Source organism: Mustela putorius, unplaced genomic scaffold (genome assembly GCF_011764305.1).
Source record: "Mustela putorius furo isolate JIRA1106 unplaced genomic scaffold, ASM1176430v1.1 tig00003854_pilon_pilon_pilon, whole genome shotgun sequence".
Lineage (NCBI taxonomy): Eukaryota > Metazoa > Chordata > Mammalia > Carnivora > Mustelidae > Mustela > Mustela putorius.
Genome location: NW_025422006.1, coordinates 8122287 through 8146936, shown reverse-complemented (window position 1 = coordinate 8146936; position 24650 = coordinate 8122287). Strand labels below are relative to the sequence as shown.

At 39.3% G+C, this 24650-nt stretch overlaps 1 protein-coding gene across 6 annotated transcripts in view; it reads right to left on the bottom strand.

Annotated features, from left to right (window-relative positions):
- Positions 1–24650, bottom strand: part of CFAP95 (cilia and flagella associated protein 95) — a 127163-nt gene that overhangs the window by 21386 nt on the left and 81127 nt on the right. For all 6 annotated transcript variants that reach the window (XM_045065081.1, XM_045065083.1, XM_004769234.3 and 3 more), the window contains 2 exons: positions 17184–17302; positions 15404–15472 (listed from right to left, as the gene is read on the bottom strand). In XM_045065081.1, coding sequence (XP_044921016.1) covers positions 15404–15472; positions 17184–17302 — 188 coding nt within the window. The remainder of the gene's footprint in view (positions 1–15403; positions 15473–17183; positions 17303–24650) is intronic.

Sequence of the window (24650 nt, the reverse complement as noted above, 5' to 3'; positions counted from 1 at the left end):
CCTTGGGGAAATATTGAGAACAAGTCTGAGACTAGCGGATCTGAACATTGGCTTTCCAAGAAAGAGGCCCGGAAAGTATTCAAGGCCACAGCAGCAGTCTTAGGAAGATGCTGCCTCTGGGAAAGTGGGAAGCAATCAGCAAGGTAAAGAAAAATAAGAACTCATGTTCAGAAATTAAGGGTCCACGCTTTAAACCACCGCGCTTTAAAAAAAAAAAAAGGTGCCTTTAATGAGATAACGTTCACTGCAGTGATCCAACAGTAGAGGGCACTCTTGAACTAAGAGATTGAGAAAACTGCCTAAATGCCTCATTGCCCTTCCTTAGAATTACCTGATAGTTGCTAGTCCAGGAAAATTCAACATACTCAAAATGAACAGAGAGTGCAACATGACTGTAAGATGAAAGCAGTAAATGAGAACCAAAACTAAACTGATGAAACTGTCTCCAGAAACATTCCCAAACAGTCACAGAAGTCCTCCCTCCAACAGTCTTTCTATTCAATGAACTGGATTCTATTCTATGAATCGGAGATTTGAAAAAATGCAGTAAAACAAGAAAAAGAAAAAGTGTAATAACTGGGATGGAAAAAACATAATTTTCATCTTCCACAGATGATAGTCTACATTAAAACAATCCAAGACAATCTACAAATTGTAACAGTCAAGTATCATGAAGGTTGTTAGATACAAGATCAATATACAAAAATAGCAAACCCATATACCAGCAACAAGAAATTAGAAAGCATAATTAAAGTGGAAATGTCCCATTTATAACTATAATAAAATCTCTAGTGTTCCTATATGAATACATTTAAAAGAACAATTAAAAGACATTTATGACAAAAATTATAAAATTTGCTTAAAGACATAAAATAACTCATGTATTTATAGACTCAATATATGTTCCATATACATACATGTATGTATGTAATTTCTAAAAGGTTCATAATCTGGCATTTTATATATAACTCTTGATTAAATTGTCATTTAAAATTTCTGTTAATCAAAAGACAGCATAAACAGTGTTCCAAGAGAAATCACAGACAAGAAGATACTTATTTTAAAACGAAGTCAAATAATATTAGTATCAGGAATAAATAAAAAATGCTTAGAAATCAATAAAAGACAATATTCTATAGAAAAATGGCCTAAGGCTATAAATAGCTCACAGTGGAAGAAAATAAAAGGGCTAATAAACACTTGAAAATAAATTCAGTCTTAAAACTGTCTTAAATTCAGTAGTGAAATGGTAAAACAACCACAAAGTACCACTGTATTAAATCCATTTGGTAAAAATTAAAAATCTCTACAATGTATATAAGAATATGAAAGCAAGAGCATATTCACACACTAAGAGTGGCAATATCTTGCAAAACTGAAGGTGCATATATCTTAATAAGTGGAAATTATATTTTTGAGTATTAAGAAATCCTTGCATATATACTCAAGGTAAGGAGATATAAGGATATTGAATCTAGCTTTATTTGTAACAGTGAAAAACTGGGAGCCAATGTCCATCACTTAAGGATTTTTCCCTATTCTTCAGATTGAAAAGTGGGGATGGGGGGAATGATATCAAATGGTTTATAACTGACTAACAGTCAGTTATATATTGTGGATATGGTGGATATGTTGGATGACTCTATAACTCATGATAAATTTTTTCTCTAAAAAGAATTTTTAAATATGGCAAAACTATTAACTTACAGTATAACTCAGTAATAAGTAGATGATGTCCAAAGAGTATTTTATATGAAAATATTCCATAATCTTAAAATGTTTAAGTGTTAATAGGTGACAGTGAACCTATTTCTCTACCCTGTTCTCATCCAAAGTTATGACTCAAATAGTATAATTATCAGTCAAATAGAGTGTTACTTTGGGCAGGCCAATTTGCAAGGTGGAATTGAGCAACTCTTGATGCACCTAAAGCAAGCGGAAACCCATTCCACTCAAGCTCAGGCTCTTCTCCCATTCTTTATAATCATCTCCAAGCACAAAGTCTGATACAAGGTAGGCACTGAGAAATTAATCAAACACATAAAGCAATTAAAAAATTTAGATATAAATAAATAAATACAGATTTACTATAAGAAATCAAAGTAAAGTTGGAAGGTTAAGATATTCAGTGATCTTTCTGAAAATGCAATGTGACTCATCAATATGGAAACTTTTACAGTACTGAATGATGACTGTTAGTCAGTTATAAACGTTTCATTTGATATCATTCCCCCCATCCCCACTTTTCAATCTGAAGAATAGGGAAAAATCGGTAAGTGATATATATTTCATCCAATTTGAAACAAGATGGTCTTTTGAAAATAAAACCATGGAAAATCAACATAGATCTTCCTTTCAAATATCAGCTAAAGACTATAAAGAATATAATGAAAGAATAAGTCCATTAGAAGGCAAATGGCCTTCAGAGAAACTCAAGAAAGCAAGATAAGAAAACCAAGGAAGGCATGGGGTCTAGGCACAAGAAAGAGGTGTCCTGGCTCATAAGAGACCTCTCTGGAGGTTCTGGGAGCAGAGCTGCAGGATACCAAAGTCAGCGCTCCAATCCAATTTATGACAGCCAACAATCACTTCAGTTCATTGTCTGGAATCACCCCAAGCAAGCCTGTGCCATGGGTCCCTGCTGAGTACTCGGTCACTACCCAGAGCTGAAAGGTCCAAATATCAGCCCCAGTTCAGATTCCACCAGGACTCTACCATGGGATTTCTTACTATAGCTGATGGAGAAAGGGTCAGTCACTCTCCTGTGATATAAAGTCCCTCGCCTCAGAGGGAGAAAAGGAAGCCAACGGGGGGAGAATGCTGGTCCCCATTCCAGTAGTCTCCGAAGCTCAGTTCTTCCAAGGACTTTCCCAGAGTTCCATGTGGTAATTTAAACTCTTTTAATGAACTCTCCTTTTGGCTCAAGGTAATTTTAATTGTGTATTTTTTTACTTATAAGTGAAAGAGTCCTATTATAATCAGGTAATCAGAGTCTGAGGCCATTGATCATTGTAATCTTATAACTAACTCACCTTGCTCTGATTCCAAACAGTCTGTACAACACTCTGATTACAGTTTGTCTTCCTTTCCTTTCTTTCCTTCTTTCTGTTAGACTGCCATGACTGGTGTACTTGAACATTTTGTTTCTCATTATAAATGAACTAATTAAAACAGTGGCTTTTCTTGTGAGTTTAATGAACATAAGTCAATCTCCATGAATCAGCTAAATTCTGAAGCACAGATAAAATGGTCTTTCTGGAAATGTAAAATTGAAGACCAGATGCTGGTAAATTTACCAGTCTGATGCCACGCTGTAAGAACTCTTGGAAGGTGGACAGCTGGCTTTTGCCCAGCACCACCTACAGTTTGCCACACATGCCCTCTCCTAACTTCACCAGTTGTAACTAAAGGTGTTCTGCAAGATGAAAAAGGAAAACGAATCTGATATTGAAGTTATTATCAAAACCACAGTATTAGTTAAAATGCCTACAACTGCACTAAGCCCTGTGGTACCGTGTGTGAATCTGGGACAAGATGATATATCAAAACCCATGGAATCACGGTTTCTTAAACTTGGAAGAACATTAAGGGTCAACTGCTTCTTTTCTGTTTTGTCTGAAGGAGGGGTATATATCTTTTTACCCAGCTTTGGTCCCACCTAAGAGTCTGAATCTGAGAAAGTGACTCAAAAAAGCAGAGGATTAATTTGGAATAAATCCCCTTGCTGGCAGCAGGAGAGGCAGCACCCACCATTTAGGATGGGTAGAGCCCCTATGGCTATGGATTCTACTTGACTCTGTGTGGTAAGAGAAGGGGAGCTTACAATCTCCCTGGGAAACTCTGTCTCATTCTTAATAGAAATCATCATTCTTTTTAAATCTCGTATTGAGCGGAGATTCCTCTTTCTTCTACCTATGGAACGAAGCCACACAGAGAATCTGATCATTCTTCCACATCTGCTACATGCCAGGACTTTTTTTTTTTTTTTTTTTAATGTACCACTAATTTACCCTCAAACTTTCCCAGCGGAGTAATTCCCATCTCAGTATGTTCAGTTAATTTTACTTCTTGAGAGCATTTCTCTTGGAGACTTCTGTTCTGCTCTAGTCTCAGAGCACTGTTCTCCCAAGCTGCTACATAGCTGGAGTACTGGGGAGTCTAAGTCTTGGGGATTACTACCACCGCTCCCCTGTGAAGGATTTTCTACTGGGGGGTCTCTCATCTTTCTCCACCTTTGTTTACTCCCTCATTTAAAAAGATACTAACATACATTGTTAGATTAGTTTCACATGTACAATATGATGACTGAACAATTCCATACATGAGTCCAGGCTCATCACGATAAATGTATACTTCACGCTCTTTATCAAGTTCACTCATCCCCTCATATCTCCCTTGTAGTCCCCACTAGTTTTTTCTCTGTATTTAAGAGTCTGTTTTTTTGTTTGTCTCTTGTGTTCTTCGTTGTTCATTTGTTTTGTTTCTTAAATTCCACATAGGAATGAAATCATATCAGATTTGTCCACTCCGACTGATTTATTTCACCTACCATTACACCCTCTAGTTCCACCCTAGAAATCAGCCTCGAGGAAGCTAGTGGGTAAAAAGTGGAGAGACCAGATGAAATAGAGGACAATTTGAATCTGCTTTTACTCCTGATCCAAGCCAAGCCCTTGCTAAGTTCCCCAGCAGTTTGGAAGCAGTTGTCCCCTCCCAGGAAGAACACACCAGGAAACCCAGAGATTCTAGTCCCTGCTTTTACCACCTAGTAGTCATGGGGCCTTGAGCAAGTCATTTAAACACTTTACATCTTAATTACCCCTTCAGTATCTCTTCCATACTTACTTACAGACTAGATAAAGAGATTAATTAATGAGAAATAGGATTCCATGGTTATCTCTGTGCTTTGATATCCTTTCCTATACAAGGATAGGCTATACTCACAGGACCTCGACAACTACTTGGAGAGAACAAATAGTAGATCGTAGATAATGCATGTGAAAGTACTTTGAAGGAAATGGAGCGCTCTACACATCTAAGCACGAAAAACAATGTATTATAGTGATTAAGGACACAAGCTCTGCAGTCAGACAGACCAGACATGAGTTTAAAACTCAGTCCCGATGCTTACTACAGAAGGAAATTTTAGGAAGTTACTTTGCCTCTCTGAGCCCTTCTTAGTAGAGATAGCTGCAGTGCCTATCTCAAAGAAGGAGAATTAAATAAGGTGGCAAAACCCGTGGCTCAGTGCCAGACACATACTAGGTGCTCATTAACACAAGAAGAAAAAAACAATACTGCAATGATACTAATTAAAAAGTGGAAGAACACGGTTCTCTTTGCATTTTAATTGAAATACTCAAGCTGCAGGATGGTGAATGGATTGAAAGGGACAAGACTGGAGACAGAGAAACGAGTTCGGACACTTACTTGAGCAATCGGATGGGGTCAGTGACCTTGCTCAGGCTCCAGTCTCAGCTCCCAACCTGCTCCCTGGCATTTGCTCTTGCTCTTCCCTTCACTGCCTCAGTGAATGGCCCCAGCAATCCCCACATGCCTAAACCGGAAGCCTGGGAATCAACCTGGAGTAGATGTCTAATTCTTCTCTCTTAATACATCTAAACTATGAAACCTTCTTTTCCTCCACACCACCACCACTAAAGGTCAGGACCTTATTAAGTCTGACCTTGATTAGTTCAACAGCCAGCCTTCTGACGGCAATTCCAGTCCTCTGCTTTCTAAACACAAATCTGATTGTTTCTATCTCATACGTGAAAACCATTCACTCTTGCCTTCATGATAACATCCAAACTCCTTAACATAGCTTTCAGGTGGTACCTGCTTTGTCCCAAACATCTCTTTCCAACATTAGTGGCTATCCTGAAAACTCCTACTCTGTGAACCAGGCATGCCCATCATGAGTTCCATTCAACCTCCCTTCTCTCTTGTCTTTCTCTACTACTTCATTTTCTCACTTCTTCCTTTCTAGAACATATTAATTTGGGGAGCCATAAAAACCATCTTGACACTATGAAGATGAACGTTACTAGCAAAATTTACAAAGAAAGGAGACAAAAAGACCCTATATCCTTAATGACATCATGTAGGTGCCACATCAGTCTTAACCCCCTTATATCTCAAGCCAGCTGACCAAATTCCTTGATTATTCAAATTGCTATTAGTTAAGTTTTCTGTTACTTTTAGCTAAGTGTATTCCTTACAGATACTTGAGTATCAATTGGTCATTTTTCTGTTTTCATGCATTAGACGATGAGCTACTTCAGGAATGGGGTGTCTTTTATCTCTACATTCTGAACACTTTATTGATCCTAATTCATAGTAGGCACTTATTATGTCGAAAGAATGAATTCAGATATTGGGGACAAATATAATTTCCTCAGTCCTAATAAATTTTGCAAGCCATTTGGATGAACAATATAAGTCTTATATGTTAAGGTAACAATTTAACTGTGTAAGTGCCAAATACAGAATCAAGTTAAATACAGATGGCAGCAAAGATTTCTGTAATGCTGGAAAGTTATTGTTCCTGTGAAACCATTTCTCTAGCTCAAAGATGCATAGTATAGTACTATCTATTGAGACCCACTGAAGACTTTAATTATGACATTATGACAACCACATAACCTTCCAACATGATAAAGAATAATATTAGTAATAAGGCTTATCATTAATGTATATGGAATAAAAGGTAATGTCCGGATCAAATAGAAATTCCATAATATTAACATTTGAAAATCTTGGCCACTCACTTGTTTTATTAGCTCACCGGTCCTGAAAGTTTGAACTGCTTCCATCCCCAGTGGATTAGCAATGACAAAAATTCCGTCATAAGCTGAATAATGGTAGAAGCAGCCATATAATTACAGCAGTTAGAGACATAAAAGTTGCTTCAGTTACCTATTGCTGTGGTGTAAAAGTTACTGGCTTAAATTAACAACTACTTTATTATCTCTGACTATTCTGTGGGATGATAGGCTCAGCTGGGTGGTTTTTTACTCCATGTGATGTCTATTAGAGCGACAGTCATCCAGGCACTTGACTAGACTGGAATATCCAAGATAGCTCTTCCTCATGGCTGGCAGGCGGTTTTATCTGTCATGTGCGAGCTCCGTGGGAGCTGTCAGACATGATGCCGTGGCTCTCTTCCATGTATCTTGAGCTTCTCACAGCCTATTGGCTAGAGTCCAAGAATCAGAAGGCAGGAACTACCATTCTCATAAGGTCTGCACTCAGATGTCGCAGAGCATCACTTCTGCCATATTCTATTGATCAAAGTGAGTCACAGAGCCAGGCCAGATTTCTAAGACAGGCAAATTACCCCTCCCTCTTGATGGGAGCTGTGGCACGCATGTGCAGAGATGGAAGGAATTCTTTTTTTTTTTTTTTTAAAGATTTTATTTATTTGACAGAGAGAGAGAAATCACAAGTAGGCAGAGAGGCAGGCAGAGAGAGAGAGAGGGGAGGAAGCAGGCTCCCTGCAGAGCAGAGAGCCCGAGGAGGGGCTAGATCCCAGGACTCTGGGATCATGACCTGAGCCGAAGGCAGAGGCTTTAACCCACTGAGCCACCCAGGCGCCCCTGGAAGTAATTCTTGATGACTACTTCTGGAGGCTAGAGACCAAACAAGTAAATTGAATAAGGCGATCTTCATAATTTTACTTTGAGGGCCTCACTGAGCATACATGACTATGCAAATAAACCTGAATGTCAGTTTGTAACTTGAATGGCTATTGTAATGAAGTTAGATTCTATAAACACTTATAGGGATGGGCTGAGTCAGCCATCAATCCACCAAATCATTCTGCACTTCACATTTTCCTTGTTGTTATCATCACCATCATCATAGGGCATTTTTTTTTTTTTAATTTTTTGTCCCTCTGGGAAAATGTTCAACATCTGGGTGGTAACTTACCAAGAGATAGGCCACCACAGAAGTGCCTGGGTAGAAAAGGAAGTGAATGCCTTGCACTGCACTTTGAGAAAAGGAAAAACAAAAACAAAGCGGAGGGTTGGGGGGACACTCTTACTATTCATATTCAGTCCCTTTCCTCTTTAGAGTGCCAAAGGTTTTACAAATGTTAAGTGCCCCAGTGAGAGAAATAAACTGAAAGAGTTTAAGCTGTGGCCTGAGCTTGCTGTGGCTACTGTGAAGTAATCACTCCACACACATATGGGTAAGTGCTCTATGCCAACAATGAAAACTTAACTGCCTGAACACTTTTTGGCCTCATTTAACTTGTCCATTTATGTGACTACAGATGCCTTTCTCCTTAGAACCCTAACATTTTAGAGCAGAAAAGGACTTTACAGATCATTTGCTTCAATCCCCTCATTTTGCAGATGGAAACAACTGGAACCCAGAGAGGCTTATTAGCCAGCACAAGGTCACATAGCAGTTCAGGGCAGATCCAGAAGTAGAACCCATGTCTCCTATTTTCTCATACCATGCCTTTTCTGAAAAACCACACTAAGCCCAAATAGCTACCCTGTGGTTGAAAACACTATTAATTTCTTTCTCCTCCAGTCATGTGAATCACATAAGCATTTCGATGACTTCTGGGAACAAGAAACATTTATTATAAAATTTTGACAATATACACTAATCACTACCACTGGGAGACAATGAAATTTGGTCAAAGTGACAAGACAGTAGTTACGGCTGTCCTAGTAAGAGGCCTAATTTTCATACTTCATCCTCCGGTTGGTAGTCAGGACTTCTTGGCTGCCCTCAAACTGACACAGGCCCCCATGGGCATGCTTTTCACCCAGCTTATATTCTATGCCAGAGTTGGTTCTTCTCTCTAAAGAAAAACTGGCTTTTCCGGTGAGCCATTATCGCGGAACCACGCATGGTTACATATGCAATATTTAAATAAGGGCTTCTGAGAAATAAGGTCTTAAAATTATGTTTATACTAAATCTCATTTACAAAACTGGATCTGCCTGATATAGACTTTGTTGTTGTTTGTTTCGTTTGTTTGTTCTGTTGTTTTGGTTTCTGGTTAGTTGACTGGTTAATGGTCACAGATGCAGTACAAATATTATACATGGAAACCTTACTTCTTAGAATGAATCAGCTATAACTGTCTGTTCCTATGGGTAATCATAAAATGATTTTGTATGAGATAATCATGTATCCAAGGGCCTTCTGATTATCAGTGAATTTGCTTTCCATAAAGAGCTTCCAAATTAAGTGAAAGTTGCTTCAGAACTCTTGAAAACAAGATAGGAGGGCAAAGAAAGCCTCTTAATTTACGAATTAGAGTCATGTTCTTACCCATATTTCCTATGTGTCTTAAATGTGTGTCTCATTATGTTTCTGTGCCTCTAATGACTCTATCCATGTAGTAAAAGGGATATATGTCAGAGATGCCCTACACATGCAACCGTCCCCATCTGAGACCAGAAGAACACTGTTGATGGCTGAGGTCTCTGGGCCTCCCTCTCACCCCTTACATTGCTAGGCATTGTTAATTCTTTGGAAACTCATTGAAACTCTCAAGAGAAACGGTAATTCTAGTTCTTGAGAAGCTCAATCTAGCCTCAATGTATATAAATCTCATTTTTAAAGTTGAGTCATTGATATCAACTTCAGTCTTAAGCTCACTGCTCCTTATATCACAATTTTTAAGAATTTATCTCAGTCAGGGAGGCTGGGTACCTCAGTCTGTTAAGCGTCTGCTTCCTGATTTTGGCTCAGATCATGATCTCAGGGTCACCCTGGACATGGAGCCTGTTTTGGATTCTCTCTCTTCCTTGCCTTCCCCCACAACTTGCACTCTTTCTCTTTCACTCTCTAAAAGAAAAGAAAAAAAATTATCTCAGTCTGTGACATAAGTGGAAGGAATTATCCACAAAGCCCTTTTCTCTAATTAAGGTTGGGAGTGATTAAGTGTTGTCCAAAAATTCTAGTTCTGATTTTCAGTATGTTCCAGAGACGTTTGCTGCCAGTTTAAGGAGGAAAGGTATGTGTCTTCTTCACACTGGCCCAAAATACAGTGGGCTGGCTATCAGTTGAGTTGTGAGAAAAGAAACAGACTGTCAAATCCCATCATAATATAATGGATGTTATCTAAAAATTAAGATAAACGCATCTGACTAACGTCTCCTTAATAACAAAGCTATTCCTATATTCTGTTTTTTTTTGTTGTTGTTGTTAAGACGTAACTAGAAGTTTAAATTTACATTATGATTACAGCCTTTCTTTTTATAAGTTGAAGCACATTATTTTGGTCCATTGAGCAAACTCATTCTTATTCATTGCCTTTTAAAGTTGACATTTAACTTCCACAGCTGTACAGTTGGCAAGAAGCAAAAGAATATTTAATATTAAAGAGAGAAGATTCTAAATCATCACAGCATTCTATGGTATAGAGCACACTGTAATTAGTGCACATTAACTGAAAGAAGAAATTACATATGAAATTAGTGAAGGAAAAGGTGCTCAAGTATTTATTTCCTTGCTAATACTCAAGCAAATAAGACAAACAAGTAATTCAGCTATTCAAACTTAATAAAGACTGATTTTCTAAAAGATTATGTCTTCTAATGCATTCACTCAGAACAACTTTTGGCACTACAGGTCTTAAAACCCTAAATCAAATAAGCTAGGAAACAGTAATACCTCTCTTCCATTGGAATTTTCTGTTCCAGGGCACCTGGTGGCTCAGTTGGTTAAGCGTCTGCTTCGTCTCAGGTTTTGATCCCGGAATCCTGGGATCCAGTCCCACATCAGGCTCCGTGATTATCTGGGAGCCTGCTTCTCTCTCTCTCTGCCTCTCTCCCTCTGCTTATTCTCTCTCTCACAAAATAAATAAATTAATTAATTAAATACTTTAAAAGAAGAATTTTCTGTTCCACATCAGAAATAATCCATTCGTTCAAGAAATGATTACCAACTGTGCAGTGGCTATAGGCACTGGGGATAGAGCTGTGACAGTTTTCCCTTTAAAGCATTGAGTTTAGCAAGAAAGACAAAAGGAGTGCAAGTCATCGCAACCAAGATGAATAGTGTTAGGATGAAAGAGGCATACAAGAGTCATGGACACCCACAAGGGACCTCAAGTCATGAGGGCTGGGAGTGACAGTAGCAAGGGAAGGTCCTCTGGAGGAGGTGACATTTCAGATGAGCCCTGACAACTTTGCAGTTAAGATTAAAGGTACACATTGCATTTCGCTTCTTCAAAAAGCTCCACTGAAAGCATATTAAAGAGGCTTAAAAAAAAAATAAACCTACAAGAATAAGGAGAACAGAAAAAGGGACAAGAGAAACAAATTTTGGAAGCTTGAGAGAAGATGAACAAGTGGTCTCTGACTTAGCAGAAAGCTGAGTAAATTCTAAAGCAGCAAGGGACGACTGGGTTAGTGCTGCTGGAGAAGCAGTCAGAGCTCCAGGCCCCTCTGCCATTCCCTGCGGCTGGGTAACTGCCCCTCCTTTCTTCCAGTAGGAAGCTAGAAATGTATTCACTAGAAAAGGGGAAAGAGAAAGTCTTTGATCAACAAGATGGTTCAGTGGTTCAGTGACCATACATAATGAAAGATTAATACTGATGTCCCAGCAAAATACCCTGTTTACTCCAAGAACACAGGCACCAGTCCTTCCCCTCTCAGATGGTCAAGTAAGGGCGCTTCCTCTGGGGAATCTGACCAGCCCCAGAGGAAAGACTGCTGACACCAGAGCGTGGGGGACTGGGGGGGGGGGTGGCCAACAACAATAACAACAACAACAACAAAGCCCAAAGAGCCCCACCTAGATATCTCCAGTACAGCTCCAAGTCAGTAAGCTTCACTCTCAGGCTCTTAATCATGAGCCGGAAAGCAAGGATTGACTATCAGAGATCTCAAGAAAGCCTCTAGCAAGGAAGATAGATATCATACATTCAAAAAACAAACAGAAACAAAAAAGCATTTTGGAGGAAATAGAGAGTATACATAGAGAAAAAAATTTAAGAAAAATAACCATTAACATCCCTAGATAGATAAGATACTACAGTCATGAAATTTTAAAAGGATCCTATAAAAACAGAAGAATTTAAAAAAAAAAAAAAAGAACTCAAAAGTAGGGTTGAAGAAACAGACTAGATACTAAAGGCAAAGATAAAAGAGAAAGACAAGAAAATTAGAGGACCAGACCAAGCAATTCAACATCCAAATAAAGGATTTCCAAAAGGAAAGAACACAGAAAATGGAAGGTATAAATCATCAATGAAGTCAATTAAGTACACTTCCCTGAACTGATAGGAGTTTCTAGACTGCCGAGTGTCTGGCCCAGCCGTCGCGCACAGCACTTATCGTGTACACATCCATTACTGTTTTAATTAACTCATGTATATTAACTTGTTTAATCATCCCAGCAACCCCAGAACATGGATGCCTTTATAAGTATCATTTTACAAATGATGAAACTGAGGTACAAAATGGTTAGGCAACTTGCCCAAGATCACACAGCTGGCAAAAAGCAATGCCAGGATTTGAAGGTAGGTGATGCAGCTCTGGAACCCGCTACACAATAGTACCACGCAGGAGGCAGCATCATATAAAATTTCAGAATACACTGCAGATAGTTCTATATGATCTTTTAAAACCAGGGGTAGCTATTCTTTCCATAGTGCATATAGGGCCTCATGTTCGACCAAGAACCCAAGAGGAACTCCATGCAGATTCCTGTTCCCACCTCCACACACAACTTTCTTCCCTCCAATACCCTATCCTACAAATTTTAGTCCCATCAGAAGCTCTAAATTCCTATTCCTGTTTCCCAGCTTGACTAGAACACTGCTCTACATTTGGGCTCACACAAATGTGAGCATTTGTGTGCCACACCCAAAAGAAGTATCCTCAGAGAGTAAGTCTGGGGAGAGTGGGATGCTGCCCTCTCATCTCAAGCAGCACAGAGCCACACGGTTGCTACCCAACGCCTGACAACAGTTGTCTACTACATTTTGCCCGGTTCTATAATTATGCATAGCAGGACAGTAAGTCTGAAACCAGTCCTTGTGTGCCTAAAGGTATCTTTACTTGACCTACCCTTTCCCATAGTTCTAGGCTTAAAATTCTTTTCCTTTGACGCTTCAACGTTATATTCTTGCAATCCAGTATTGCTGTTAGAAAGTGAACATCAACTTGATGTTTATTGTTCTCCCTGTTTTTGTTTCCTTTATATTCCCAAAAAATAAAGCTTTAAATTCCTGTTCCATTGGGTCTGCTTCCTCTGATATAGGTAGGTTGTCTATGTCCTGTCGTTCTTCATGATACTTTTACTCTTTACATGAGTCATGGTATCTTTTAACTGGGACTTCATCAGTATTATTCCTGAGACCATTGGTTGCCTCTGCTTTGACAACTACAAAGGTGGCCCATTGAAAGGAGAGGGTCAGCTAGTATCTTCGATGGGAGGGAGGGAGGTAGAGTTAAGTGCTCCTACTGCAGGTCCCTGGGCTTAACTGTGCTTGTTTTCCTCGGCATTCTTTCTCCTTTAGATGCACTGCCTAGTTCCTCTGTATCTAAGATTGCTTTCTTGAACTGGAGTTTGGGGAGACAGCTCCAGGCCCCACTGGCCATCTGTGGCAGCATTACAGATTTCAATTTTGATATCATAGTTTCAGGGAGATAGACTGTTGTTATCTAATCATCTATTAGGTAGGGCCCTGCTGTCTTGTTTTCTGTCCTGGACTGAAAACAGCAGGCAAAGTCAATGCAGAAAAATTCAACTTCGAGCATATATTCCATGTTTACAAATGCAATAGACAAGACTCATTCAGCTCTTGTCTGAGCCTGGCCAACCAAGATCACAGCTCTCACCCTGGACTGGCCTGAGACTCCACTGAGAGACATCAACTTTTGTCTTCTCTCTCCTCCTCCCCTTCCATCTTCCAGCTGTCTCCTCCACTAGCCCATCATTTTCTTAAGAGTTTCCCAAAGTTTGGATACAGTTTTCAGGTCTGCCTTTGGATTCGTTCTGCCTTTCCATGTCTTCACTGGAATTTTCTGATTTCAGTGCAGGGAAGGGAGCCAGCGGAATGTTTTTAGCTCATCAATTTCATGGAAGCCAGAAGTCCACCCTCCACAGGGATCATTCTGAGGATACTCCCTTTGTAACTTCCAGCCCACTTGGGTATGCTACAGCAGGCTGTGGGAGAGATAGACCAGGCCAACCTCACAGGAGAAATCAATGTTAGGACCTGCACTGTTAGAACACCTAGCCAGAATTACAAGTGTCTGACATGGGGTGGGGCATTTTCATTTAAGAAAGTTCCCACCCTAACCTCAGGCAGATTGCAAAACAGCTTAGTTCTAATGCTAGACGTTTCACAAAGGAAAACATCCAAATTTCTGGTAATGATGACATATATCCATATCTACATAGTACACAACCCAATACTTAGAATTTTATCATGCTTCTAAGTACTTTTATTCCGTATCATTTATCTATATATCATTACAGAAATTATGAAAGTTTGTCTTCTTTAGAAAGATGAGTGGAAGACAAATTTCTTTTCTATAGTAACAAATCATGCTGCCCCAAAATAAATATATTTCTTTTTTCAGTAGAAAATAACAGTCTCCTCCTCTACAGTCAACTCTCATTATTCATAGTAATGTTCTATAAAATCACCACAAACACTGAATTAGCAAATACTGAACCATTGCTCTTAGGGGAAATACGGGATTAGGTTCCTGAGAGTCTCTGCTCTCATTTCCATCAATCAGTGCATAATCTGGTTTTATGCATATTTCTGTTTAAAGACACATATAATATATATTGTTATTCATTAACAATGAACATAGCCAACAGCATTACAACTCAGGCCAGAAGTAAGCTTATCTAACATATATTTTCTTCCTAAGTCCCATCACAGTCTTCTTGTGCTGGGACATTAGACAGTGCTTTGACATTATATTCTTAAGCCATCTCAAACAGCAAAATCACCAACAGAAAGTACACTAAAAAATACAAAAATCATGGCACTAAATAGACTACGAAAAGACACTTGTGTACAGTCTGAGAGCTGAAATGAGGAGGCAGAGCTGTGCCCTGTTCCACCTCGGCTGGAAATGTGCACATCGGATGGCTCAAATTTTTCACCACTCTACACAGATCCATGGAAGAATCACCCCAAGCACTGCTTCAGGGTTTACAAATAAATGGTAGCAACTAGGAGAATTTGTAAATACAGAATCTTGAAGAAGGAGGACTGACAATATTATCAGTGCTTGCATACTGATGAGGGAGGGAAAAAACCTTTTGTTAATGGAAGGGAGTCTGTAAGATGCCCTGTAAAGAGTATTTGGTTAACCTTGGTATACCCTCACCCTCCCACCTCCACAAACCAATTAATTCAGAAATGTTTTGTGCAATCTGTAGCAGTTTAGGGTCTACTAACATTTTATGCCGATCTGGTGGGTGTCTAGTAAAGAGAGCTCCGAAGCCTGTGGCAGGTAGTCCTGTGTCCCTGGAAACAAGACAACAATTTTTAGAAAACAGGTCAGAGTGACATTTATAAACTTTCAAAGCCATGGGGCTGAATTTTTTTTATCCTTTTAAAAATTTTTTCATTTTTTATTTTAAGACCAGTGTAGTTCACATACAGTGTCAAATCAGGTTCAGGTGCATAATACAGCGACTCAGCAGTTCTGTGCAAAGAACGTACTAGGGAGATTGCATCTGACTAGCAATCTAGCTATTCGTGCTGCTAAGACAGGGGAGCGACAATAGTAAAAGAATGACTTCAGGTAGGACTGATCAAACAAATAATGGTGTTTGGTATTGAGAAATGGCTTGTGGTTTTATATTAATAGTTACAGTAATAAAATTGATAGTACCTATAATTGAGGATATACCTGCTAAATATGGGAAAAAATCAGTCAACAGAAGCTCCTGCATGAACTAGGTTGCTAGCTGGGGGTGGGTACGGTTCACCTTGCTCAAGCGATAACAAGTGCAGCACCTGCTCCAACTGTTGATTATGTGAGCGAGAATAACCACAATGGTGGGAGTAGTTAGAAACTGATTCACTTGAGAAAATGGGTACTGCTGATTGGCATCGGGAGGACCAGTTATTAACGGGATTGGTCAGTCTCTGAATCCGCCCTCCAATTATAATTTGTATAACCTTGAAGAAAATTATTGCAAATGCAGGGGTGGTTACACCTGAAGCTGAATAGTTTCTTTCTTTTTTTTTTTTTTTAAGATTTTATTTATTTATTTGACAGAGATCACAAGTAGGCAGAGAGGCAGGCAGAGAGAGGAGAAAGCAGGCTCCCTGCTGTTCAGAGAGCCCAATGCGGGGCTCGATCCCAGGGCCCTGAGACCATGACCTGAGCCAAAGGCGCCCCAGCTGAATAGTTTCTTAAAGGTTATTCGTGTTTGCAACTTTTCTGCACTTTGCACAATAAAATGTCCCAATAAGTAAATGAAAAATTCAGCATTTTGTCATTGCTTTGACTGCACTTTCCAACAATTACAACAGGAGACAAGATGAATGGAAAGACTCTTCCATGGAAAGACACTGTGCCAAGCTGCAGGACTACAGATATGAGTAAGAAAGAGTTCCTACTCTCAAAGAACTATTTCAGGGGAAACACACATACATATAAATAACTAGAATGTAAGTCTGCTTACATTCCAAGTGTTACTCAGAACATAAACAAAATGCTCAGAGGGCAAGAATATAAGAGCAACTGATCCTTATCAGTGACTGCTTACAGGAATTAGCTTAATTAGTAACTGCTTGTCAGGTAATATTTCTATGTACATTTCATACTTCTTTTCAGCTAAACTTCAGAGAAAGCTAGGAAGGAGATACTTTTATAATACCCATTTTATAGGTTGACAAGCTGAATATTATAGACACTATTTCACAAGTAAATCACGAAGTTGGTGTTCAAATCTAGTCAGACCACTGACCAGGAAAAATGCATAAAGAGGAAGTAACATTTTAGCTGGACCCAGAATGGGTACTGCCGATTGGCAAACAACTGAGGGAAAGGGTATTCCAGCAAGAGGGAATGGCATGAGCAGAAAAGCATGGAAACTTGTGATATGTTCGTTGCGACTGATGGGTGCCTGTAACGTGTCGCTGGGCCTGCTACACCTCCTCACCACTCATACAAATCCTTGCCTGCAGGTCTATGGTCTGTAAGCAAAGGAAAGTAGAAGAATACCTTTCAATAATCCCAGAGCTCATTGTCTCGTCATTCAATAAAGGCTTCCTCTTTATTTTATCCAATTCTCTGTTTAAATAAACTTGTGCCATTTTTTCATGTGTTTCTGATATCCAAATCTGGAAAAAATGGAAGCTGCATATAAGAAAAATACATACATTGCCCAAAATGGTCAGTTATTAAAATATTTTTTGTTGAAGTGCATTCTGATTTTAATTATTGATGCTACTGACATTGAAAAATAAGTACTATCTCATAGCAGTTCAGCTATTTCATCATAAATATGTGAAAATGGCCATTCCTTACCATGTGTTATTGGAAAATAAAAAATCAAGTTGGTTGTTTCTATGAAATGCATTCAACTAAATACTAATGCTATATGCTTTCCACTTCCTTCTCAAGGTTAGTATATTTTAATTTCCCTAAGTAAGAAAATGTCTGTAGCAATCACTTTGTAAATCACTTTGGACTCAGATACCAGAGCCACCACCCCCATCATCCATTCATTCTCCATCAGAGGATTACTCAATAAATTATCAAGCAGTTATTACTATGAGAAAGACTTGCAAATTTTAAGATGTACTCAAACCAACTGAAGAAGCATTATGAATAACATTTAGGGAATCTTACAAATAAAAATGGATGCTGAGGTTTCAATATTTTTTTTCCATTCCAGACTCTAGAAGATCATGAATGTGGAGGTTCACAGCGGAGAAGCAGAACTCACTATCATCAAGAGAACCCATTACTTTCTCCAAACCTGAAGACATCCAATGAAGCACTAGATCACATTAATGCCACCAGATTTTGTTAAGAAAGAAAGAGAAAGAACGAATGAATGAACGACAGAACGAATGAATGAGAGACCTTTGTTTAGATATTTGGAGACTTCAACTGCAGCAATATCATAGCTATAGCCAAACGCTGATCAGTGACTGCTTTGAGTTGGTATAATAAAGCTCTGCTACAACTAACTATCCTATTCAAACCAATTTTAAATATAGTCTCTGGCCCTGGTTCCCTGGTCTATTCCATGGCTCTAGAGATCTTCTCTGACCACTGCTCTCTAAGACTTCAATGTCCTCAATCACCAGCTACCCAACCCAATTTCCCAGCTTTGACTCCTATCTATACCTTTTGCTCAACTACTCTTCCTATAAATTCCCAAGTTCATAAGTCAATGGTAAGAGACACTGTATTGAGCTTCATATTATACACTTTAATAAAAACTAAAACATTTCTTTTAGGAAAAAAATTACAAGGCACTTTTTTTTTTTTTACACTGTTTTGTTTTCATGTGTAAGTTTGACCCAAAGGCACCTGTCAGTTTTCTACAGGCTAATCCCAACAAAAAGCCAGAGCGCAAGGAAGATCACTGAAGCTGTGCATGAATAAATGTCAGCCTCCATGGCACAGAGCAGGGTTGAGAAGGGGGAAAAGTAGACCTGAAGGGAGAAAGGAAAAAGACTTGGCATAGTTGATCTTCATTTTAAGGAAAAACTGAGGCTGAAACAGAATATGTGAGGCCCAGGTAAAGCAGTGAGAAAGCAGAAATTCTACCATTCAAAACATGCAGCCTGACTCATTCATTCATCAGTCTATATCTATGAAGGGCCAGGTGAGTGTAGTAAACACACTCCAGAGGCTTGACTGACTATAGCTTAGTGAGCTGCAGTAGATCATGGGGATCATGGGAATGATAACAGCACATGGCTAGACACTGTTCTAAATGTCTTCACGTTAAATGTTTATGAAAACTCTACTACTCCCACTTCACACCTGAGGAAATAAAGACATGGAAAGTGTCAGACTCTTGACCAAAGTTACAACCTAGTAAGTGGTGGAGCCAAGACCGAGAAAGAAACCATCTGTCTCCAGGACCCACTCCTAACCTCTGTTTCCTGTACCCCTCAATTTTAGACCTCCTGTCTTTATCAGTGTTAGAACCCCCCAAATTTTAGCTAGAGACCTGGTGTTTCAGACCACATTTTCTAGTTTCCTTTATCTTTTAAAAAGATAGTTTAAAGTTTTTATTTAAATTCTGGTTAGTTAACATACAATATAATATTAGTTTCAGGTGTACAATATAGTGATTCAATACTTCCATATAACATCCAGAGCTCACCATAGCAAGTGCACTTCTAGTCTCCTTTATACCTAAATATAACCATTGTTCTGAACAATGAGGCATAAAGGGAAATAATTTATACAACTCCAGGAAAGTTCCCACTGCTTTTCTTTTCCTCCTGCATGAAATGTGGACAGAGCAGGTTTCTGGCAGCCATCTTGGGCTCTGCGCAGGGACGGCAGGGTAGAAAGCCGGAAGGAGCAGGTTTCTGGCAAACTGCCATACCATTCCTGACCTGCTATCATCCAGACTTTTTACATGAAAGAATAAAACCTTATGTGGACAGCCACTGTTAATTTGTGGTGTCTGCTGCATGTGGGAAAACGAATCCTACACCATTTTAATGTGAAAAATCACTTTGGTCTAGAAATGTTCATAACCTGACATAAGGGTGGATAATTTATAAAAGCACTACCATGTGTTTAAAAATCTTTTTGGCTATATATAGTCAAACGCATACATATATATATGTGTGTATATATATACACATACACACACACACACACATACATATATACATATATGTGTGTGTGTATACATATACATATATGTGTGTGTATACCACAAACTGGAGATTGGTAATTTGGTATGTGAGACTGCTAAATTAACACAGCACAAAATTGCAGGATAATCACAAATTTCCATTAAATTTGCATAATAAGATCTAGCTTGAATCAAATGATAAATTAAAAATATCTAATGTGTGTTTAGGAAGTTTACTTTATAACATCATTATTATACCCCATTTTCTTAAGCATCAATTTTCCTTAAAGTTCCATCTTCTAATCTTCCAAGATGAACTCTTCTTATATGTGTGGCATTTAAGAAATCCCAGTAACTGTTGACTGAGTAACTGGCACAGGGAAAGAGAAAATCATTGGTGACTTCCCCTCAAGTTTCACATTTGAGGGTAGCCAGACTCTTTCTGCTAAGAATGACCTACGACTGGAAGAATCGCTCTTGGGAAGATGCATTTTAGTTGATTGCTAGTTGACATTTCTTTCTTATGCTCTTACAGAGTCCCCGGAAGCAGACTCCTCTGACCCATATTGTAGGAAGTGCAGACACTTTCCACGTCAGGCTCCCTCTGTGATGGCACAGGCTGCCTCAGGAGTAAGTCTGACCTCAGTCAACCATGTTCCTCAACTTCAGGGTAGCAGTTACTTAAATCCCTTGCTGCCCAATATCCTCGAGGTCCCACACTACAGCAGGAAGTAGCTCATCTCATGGGGAAAGGAGGGGTGGAACTCAGCATGTAAATTCTCTCTAAAGGACTCCAAATTCCAAATACTCTCAGCCAGGTCTCTTCAACATCAACCTCTTCTTTCTTTTTTTAATCTTCAAGATGGATGAGAGACAGTCATTGCCTAAATGCTTTGCATGTTCCATGTGACAGATATGGCACCTCACTAGGGAATGAAGAACTTGGCACCTATCCTCTTAGATCTTCAGTCCTAACTGAAGCTATTAAGTAGCACTTCCCCTACCAACTGTAGCTTTTTTTGTATCATTGCCAAAAGGTCACCATCATCAACAACCAATATCAAGACTTCGTAAAAAGTCTTTATCTTTAAAAAAGGATGATTCTTATTTTGCAGTTTTGCTCTTAGAAATTCTGGCTCTGTTTTCATGTCTAGAAGAACACAATAGTAGTTCCATACAGAGATTATTTAAAGGATGTCAGAGAATCGATGAGGCTCCTTGCCCATCATTATGTTGAGCAACGGGGATGCCATGGGTATGATCAGAAAAATGATCTCATTCTTTTTTTCTACTATCTATCTTTTCTTCTAATCACCTCAGATAACAAAACTGTTTCTTGTAACAAAAACAGTCTCAGTTAAGTAATGAATATTAGTAGAATAATCACAAGAGGGCCTTTTAATTGTCTTGATGTCTGAGGGAAGGAAAGAACAGAGCAAGTGAAGAACTAGAAGGTCAGCCCGCGCTCCCCACATAGACACACTTCCCTCTGCAGACTTCCTCAGCCTGGAGCAGAGTAGCTGGAGGAAGAGAAAATCTTTTACCTTAAATGAAATTCATCATTTTGATGAGATACTGTAATTACTGAAATGGGACCGACAGACTTGTTATGATCAGAGAGTAACCATAAAATTTATAAAACCTGCATACCGCTTTATCCAGGGGTACAGAAGAGAACATCACTCCACAAAGTAGGGTGAATAGACAGTGGAGACAAAGAATACAGGTGCGCGCACGACTGCCTCTTTCAAGTGCCGTTTGTTCAACATAACGGAGCACATGCTTCAGAAAACTGATATACTGAAAAATTAAAATCTAGTTCCTCAAAGAGTTAAATGAGGCATGATTATTGCTATAGAAAAAGAGTTGTGAAGAAGAGTGATGGGATCAAAATGGCAGATGCCTACATTCATTCCTATCCCAGATCCCTAGAAATGACAGAGCAGATACACGTTCGAATCAGTAAGCCCACGGGTGCATCAGCAGACATGGAAAATACACTCAGTTGGCCTAAATTTATACAGAATTCCTGAAACAGTAGAGGCAGGTACACTTGTGCTGATGTTGGAAAAGACTGTCCAAGTAGATCCACATGAGGATGCTGGAACTGGTGGCATCAACTTCAAGCTCAGAGATTACAGAAACCTGAAGCAAGAGGAGACCCTGACTCCATCACCGACTTGCCCCAAACATCTCCCTTTTTCCTGGTATAAGTGGTTCTCCTCCAAAGGCATTTAAAATTATTCCATTCACAAAAATTTGATCCATATGACTCTTTCAAGTACATAAAGATCTGAATGCAAGAAGCATCTGTAAGTATAGTCTTATGATCAAAACACTATTCTACTATGTCAATCAAAGAAAAAAATACCTGAACCGATTAAGTAAATAATAATTGAATTTCTCAGATCTGGTATAATTATATCCCTTTATATCCCTTTTAGAGTCATTAATTTTTAAATATCATATTTTCATCCACTAAAATAGCTCATATTTGAGAATTTCTTGGCTATTTTTTATAGATTCATAAAAAGAATGTTAGCACACTCTTGTACTATTCATTTATTTACCATTTTAAAGGCCAAAATGACTGTAATGCTAGTCATACCAATATTAGCCTAATATGCTCATTCACATTGTCCTGTTAGTTCTAGAAATGCCTCGGCACTGATCCATTAGCCGTTTAAGAAAAATCTGTTTAGAAAATCACCCATTGGTTTTCCTTGTTCCTTTATGTCTGATAAGTTCTCACCTTCTATGACACAGCATCAAAGGTACCCTGTACTTAATTCTTCTCAGTTTTGAGGAAGTTTCCTTCCTAAAAGCAGTCTTACATACTGATCGTAACAGAGGTAGTGCTGTGAGGATCCTTGGATGAAGGACTTTACAAATGAAGGAACCATGACAGAAGAGCTCTGAGCATTTTAGCTTGCATGGGGCTCACTCTGGTAGAGTTAAGAAGCACCTGAATAAAGTTTAAATAAAATACCAAGACAAAAAGCTATAGTTTAAAATGCTATTTCCCATAATTGCTTAGACTCATAAAACAATCAGAGAAAGTGGCCTGAATGAGTGCTTGTCCGGGAAGCTGCATCCCCATGGCCCCGCATGCTCTCCTGAAGCCAGAAGGAGCACTGGAGTAGGAATTTGATTATGCCACTCTTGAAACCTGACTGGTATATTTCCAGATTCCACCAATGAATCGTTCCTTTAGATTCCGCTCAGGAGCTGTGCTGTGGGCATCTCTACTAGGAAGCCATCCTGACCCTCCCCCTCAACACATTTCAGTTCAGGTGCCCCTTTCCACGTCTTAATCTTCTTCCTATCATAGCATCCATCATACACTGTGTCACTGTGATTGTACATCTGCACTTTCCCCCGCAAGCCTGTGAGTGCCTAATGTACAGTGACCTCGTTTTGAATTGCTTATCACAGCACTTAGCAAAATAACAGGGCCTCAATATATATTTGTGAAACACAGTCCTTTTTTCCTTCCTCTTCCCCCCTTTTTTCTTCCTTTCCTTCCTTTTTGCCTTTATTTCTTTCTTTGTCTCTTTCCTTTATCCCTTCCTTCCACTAGTACCTACTGAGGACCCCGTCTGGGCCAGGCACCATTCTAGGAACTGGAAACACAGCAGAGAACAAAACAAATTGAAGTCCCTTCTCTCGTGGTGCTAGTATTTAGTCAAGGGACATGTGCAATCAACAACCAAAGAAGTCTTAAATATATCCAATGCTTTAAATGCCATGAAGAAAAATAAAGTAAGGGAAGAGGACAGAGAGGAATGATCTGTACGGGCTGCTCTTTTATACACCAGTGGGCAACTAGCTCACTGAATGAGTGGGACTTGTATGTAGGTACAATCAGAAAACAGACCTATTGTTCCTCCATCACCTGCCCATCCATAGCCATTTGCAGAGGAGAATTCTTTCTTATGCTCCTTGATAAAATGTAGGACAATTGCCAAGACCTCTGTGGCCACTCTCAGCTAATACAAACATCTTCTGGCTACTTCTGTCCCAAGAGGAGTCTCATTGAAGTAAGTAAAATCCTCAGTACCCATGTACGATCCAGAACTTCATTTGAAATGAAAGACTCATTCCTGTAATTTAGGTCAGCTTTGGCCTGACATATGTCAGTGGGAAAGATGGCACAGTTGGCTTCTTCTCAATTGTCCCTCTTAAACTTCTTCCCTACTCCTCAACTCCCTCTGGCTTCTTTAGGGTTTATGATGTGGGTGTGGAGATACAAGGAAGGAGAGAGGTAAATGCAAGAAAGGTGGAAGTATAATCTTGTTTTGGTTTCCTCTGGGCATGTCTGTTGTCTGACCCTCTCTGGCACTGATGGATGTTCAAAGGTGAATTTCTTGAGTGTTCTGCAGATGTTGAGATCCCTTCTGGAAACACCCAGTGGTTATGCTCCATGACACAGGGTGTCACTGTCCTGCCTCAGTCCCTGGGAATCCAATCACTGTCCCTCCCATTCCTACAGGAGCGGCTCTTAGGCAGGTTCTGAAACAGCTCTCTGTCATCTTTCTCTTCTATATCTGATCCCCAAAAGCCGCCTGAGGGCCTGAGTACTCAATTATCCTTGTCTTACCAATGATGTACATGTAGCTAGTTCCCCTCTCTCTGCTCTGCTGCTTTGGAAACATCACCAGCACCTCATATCTCTAGCTTCACCAGGCAGATGAGACTCACAGTACGCCTTTTCCAAAATACTGTTTTTCTACCCTCAAACCCTTCTTTTGGTTTCTTGGCTTTCAATCCTCTTATATCCCTCATGTGAGTACCGGCCTAAGGGAACTATCTTTGAGGGTCTCACCTAACTGGCCTAATATTTCACTTTGGCACAT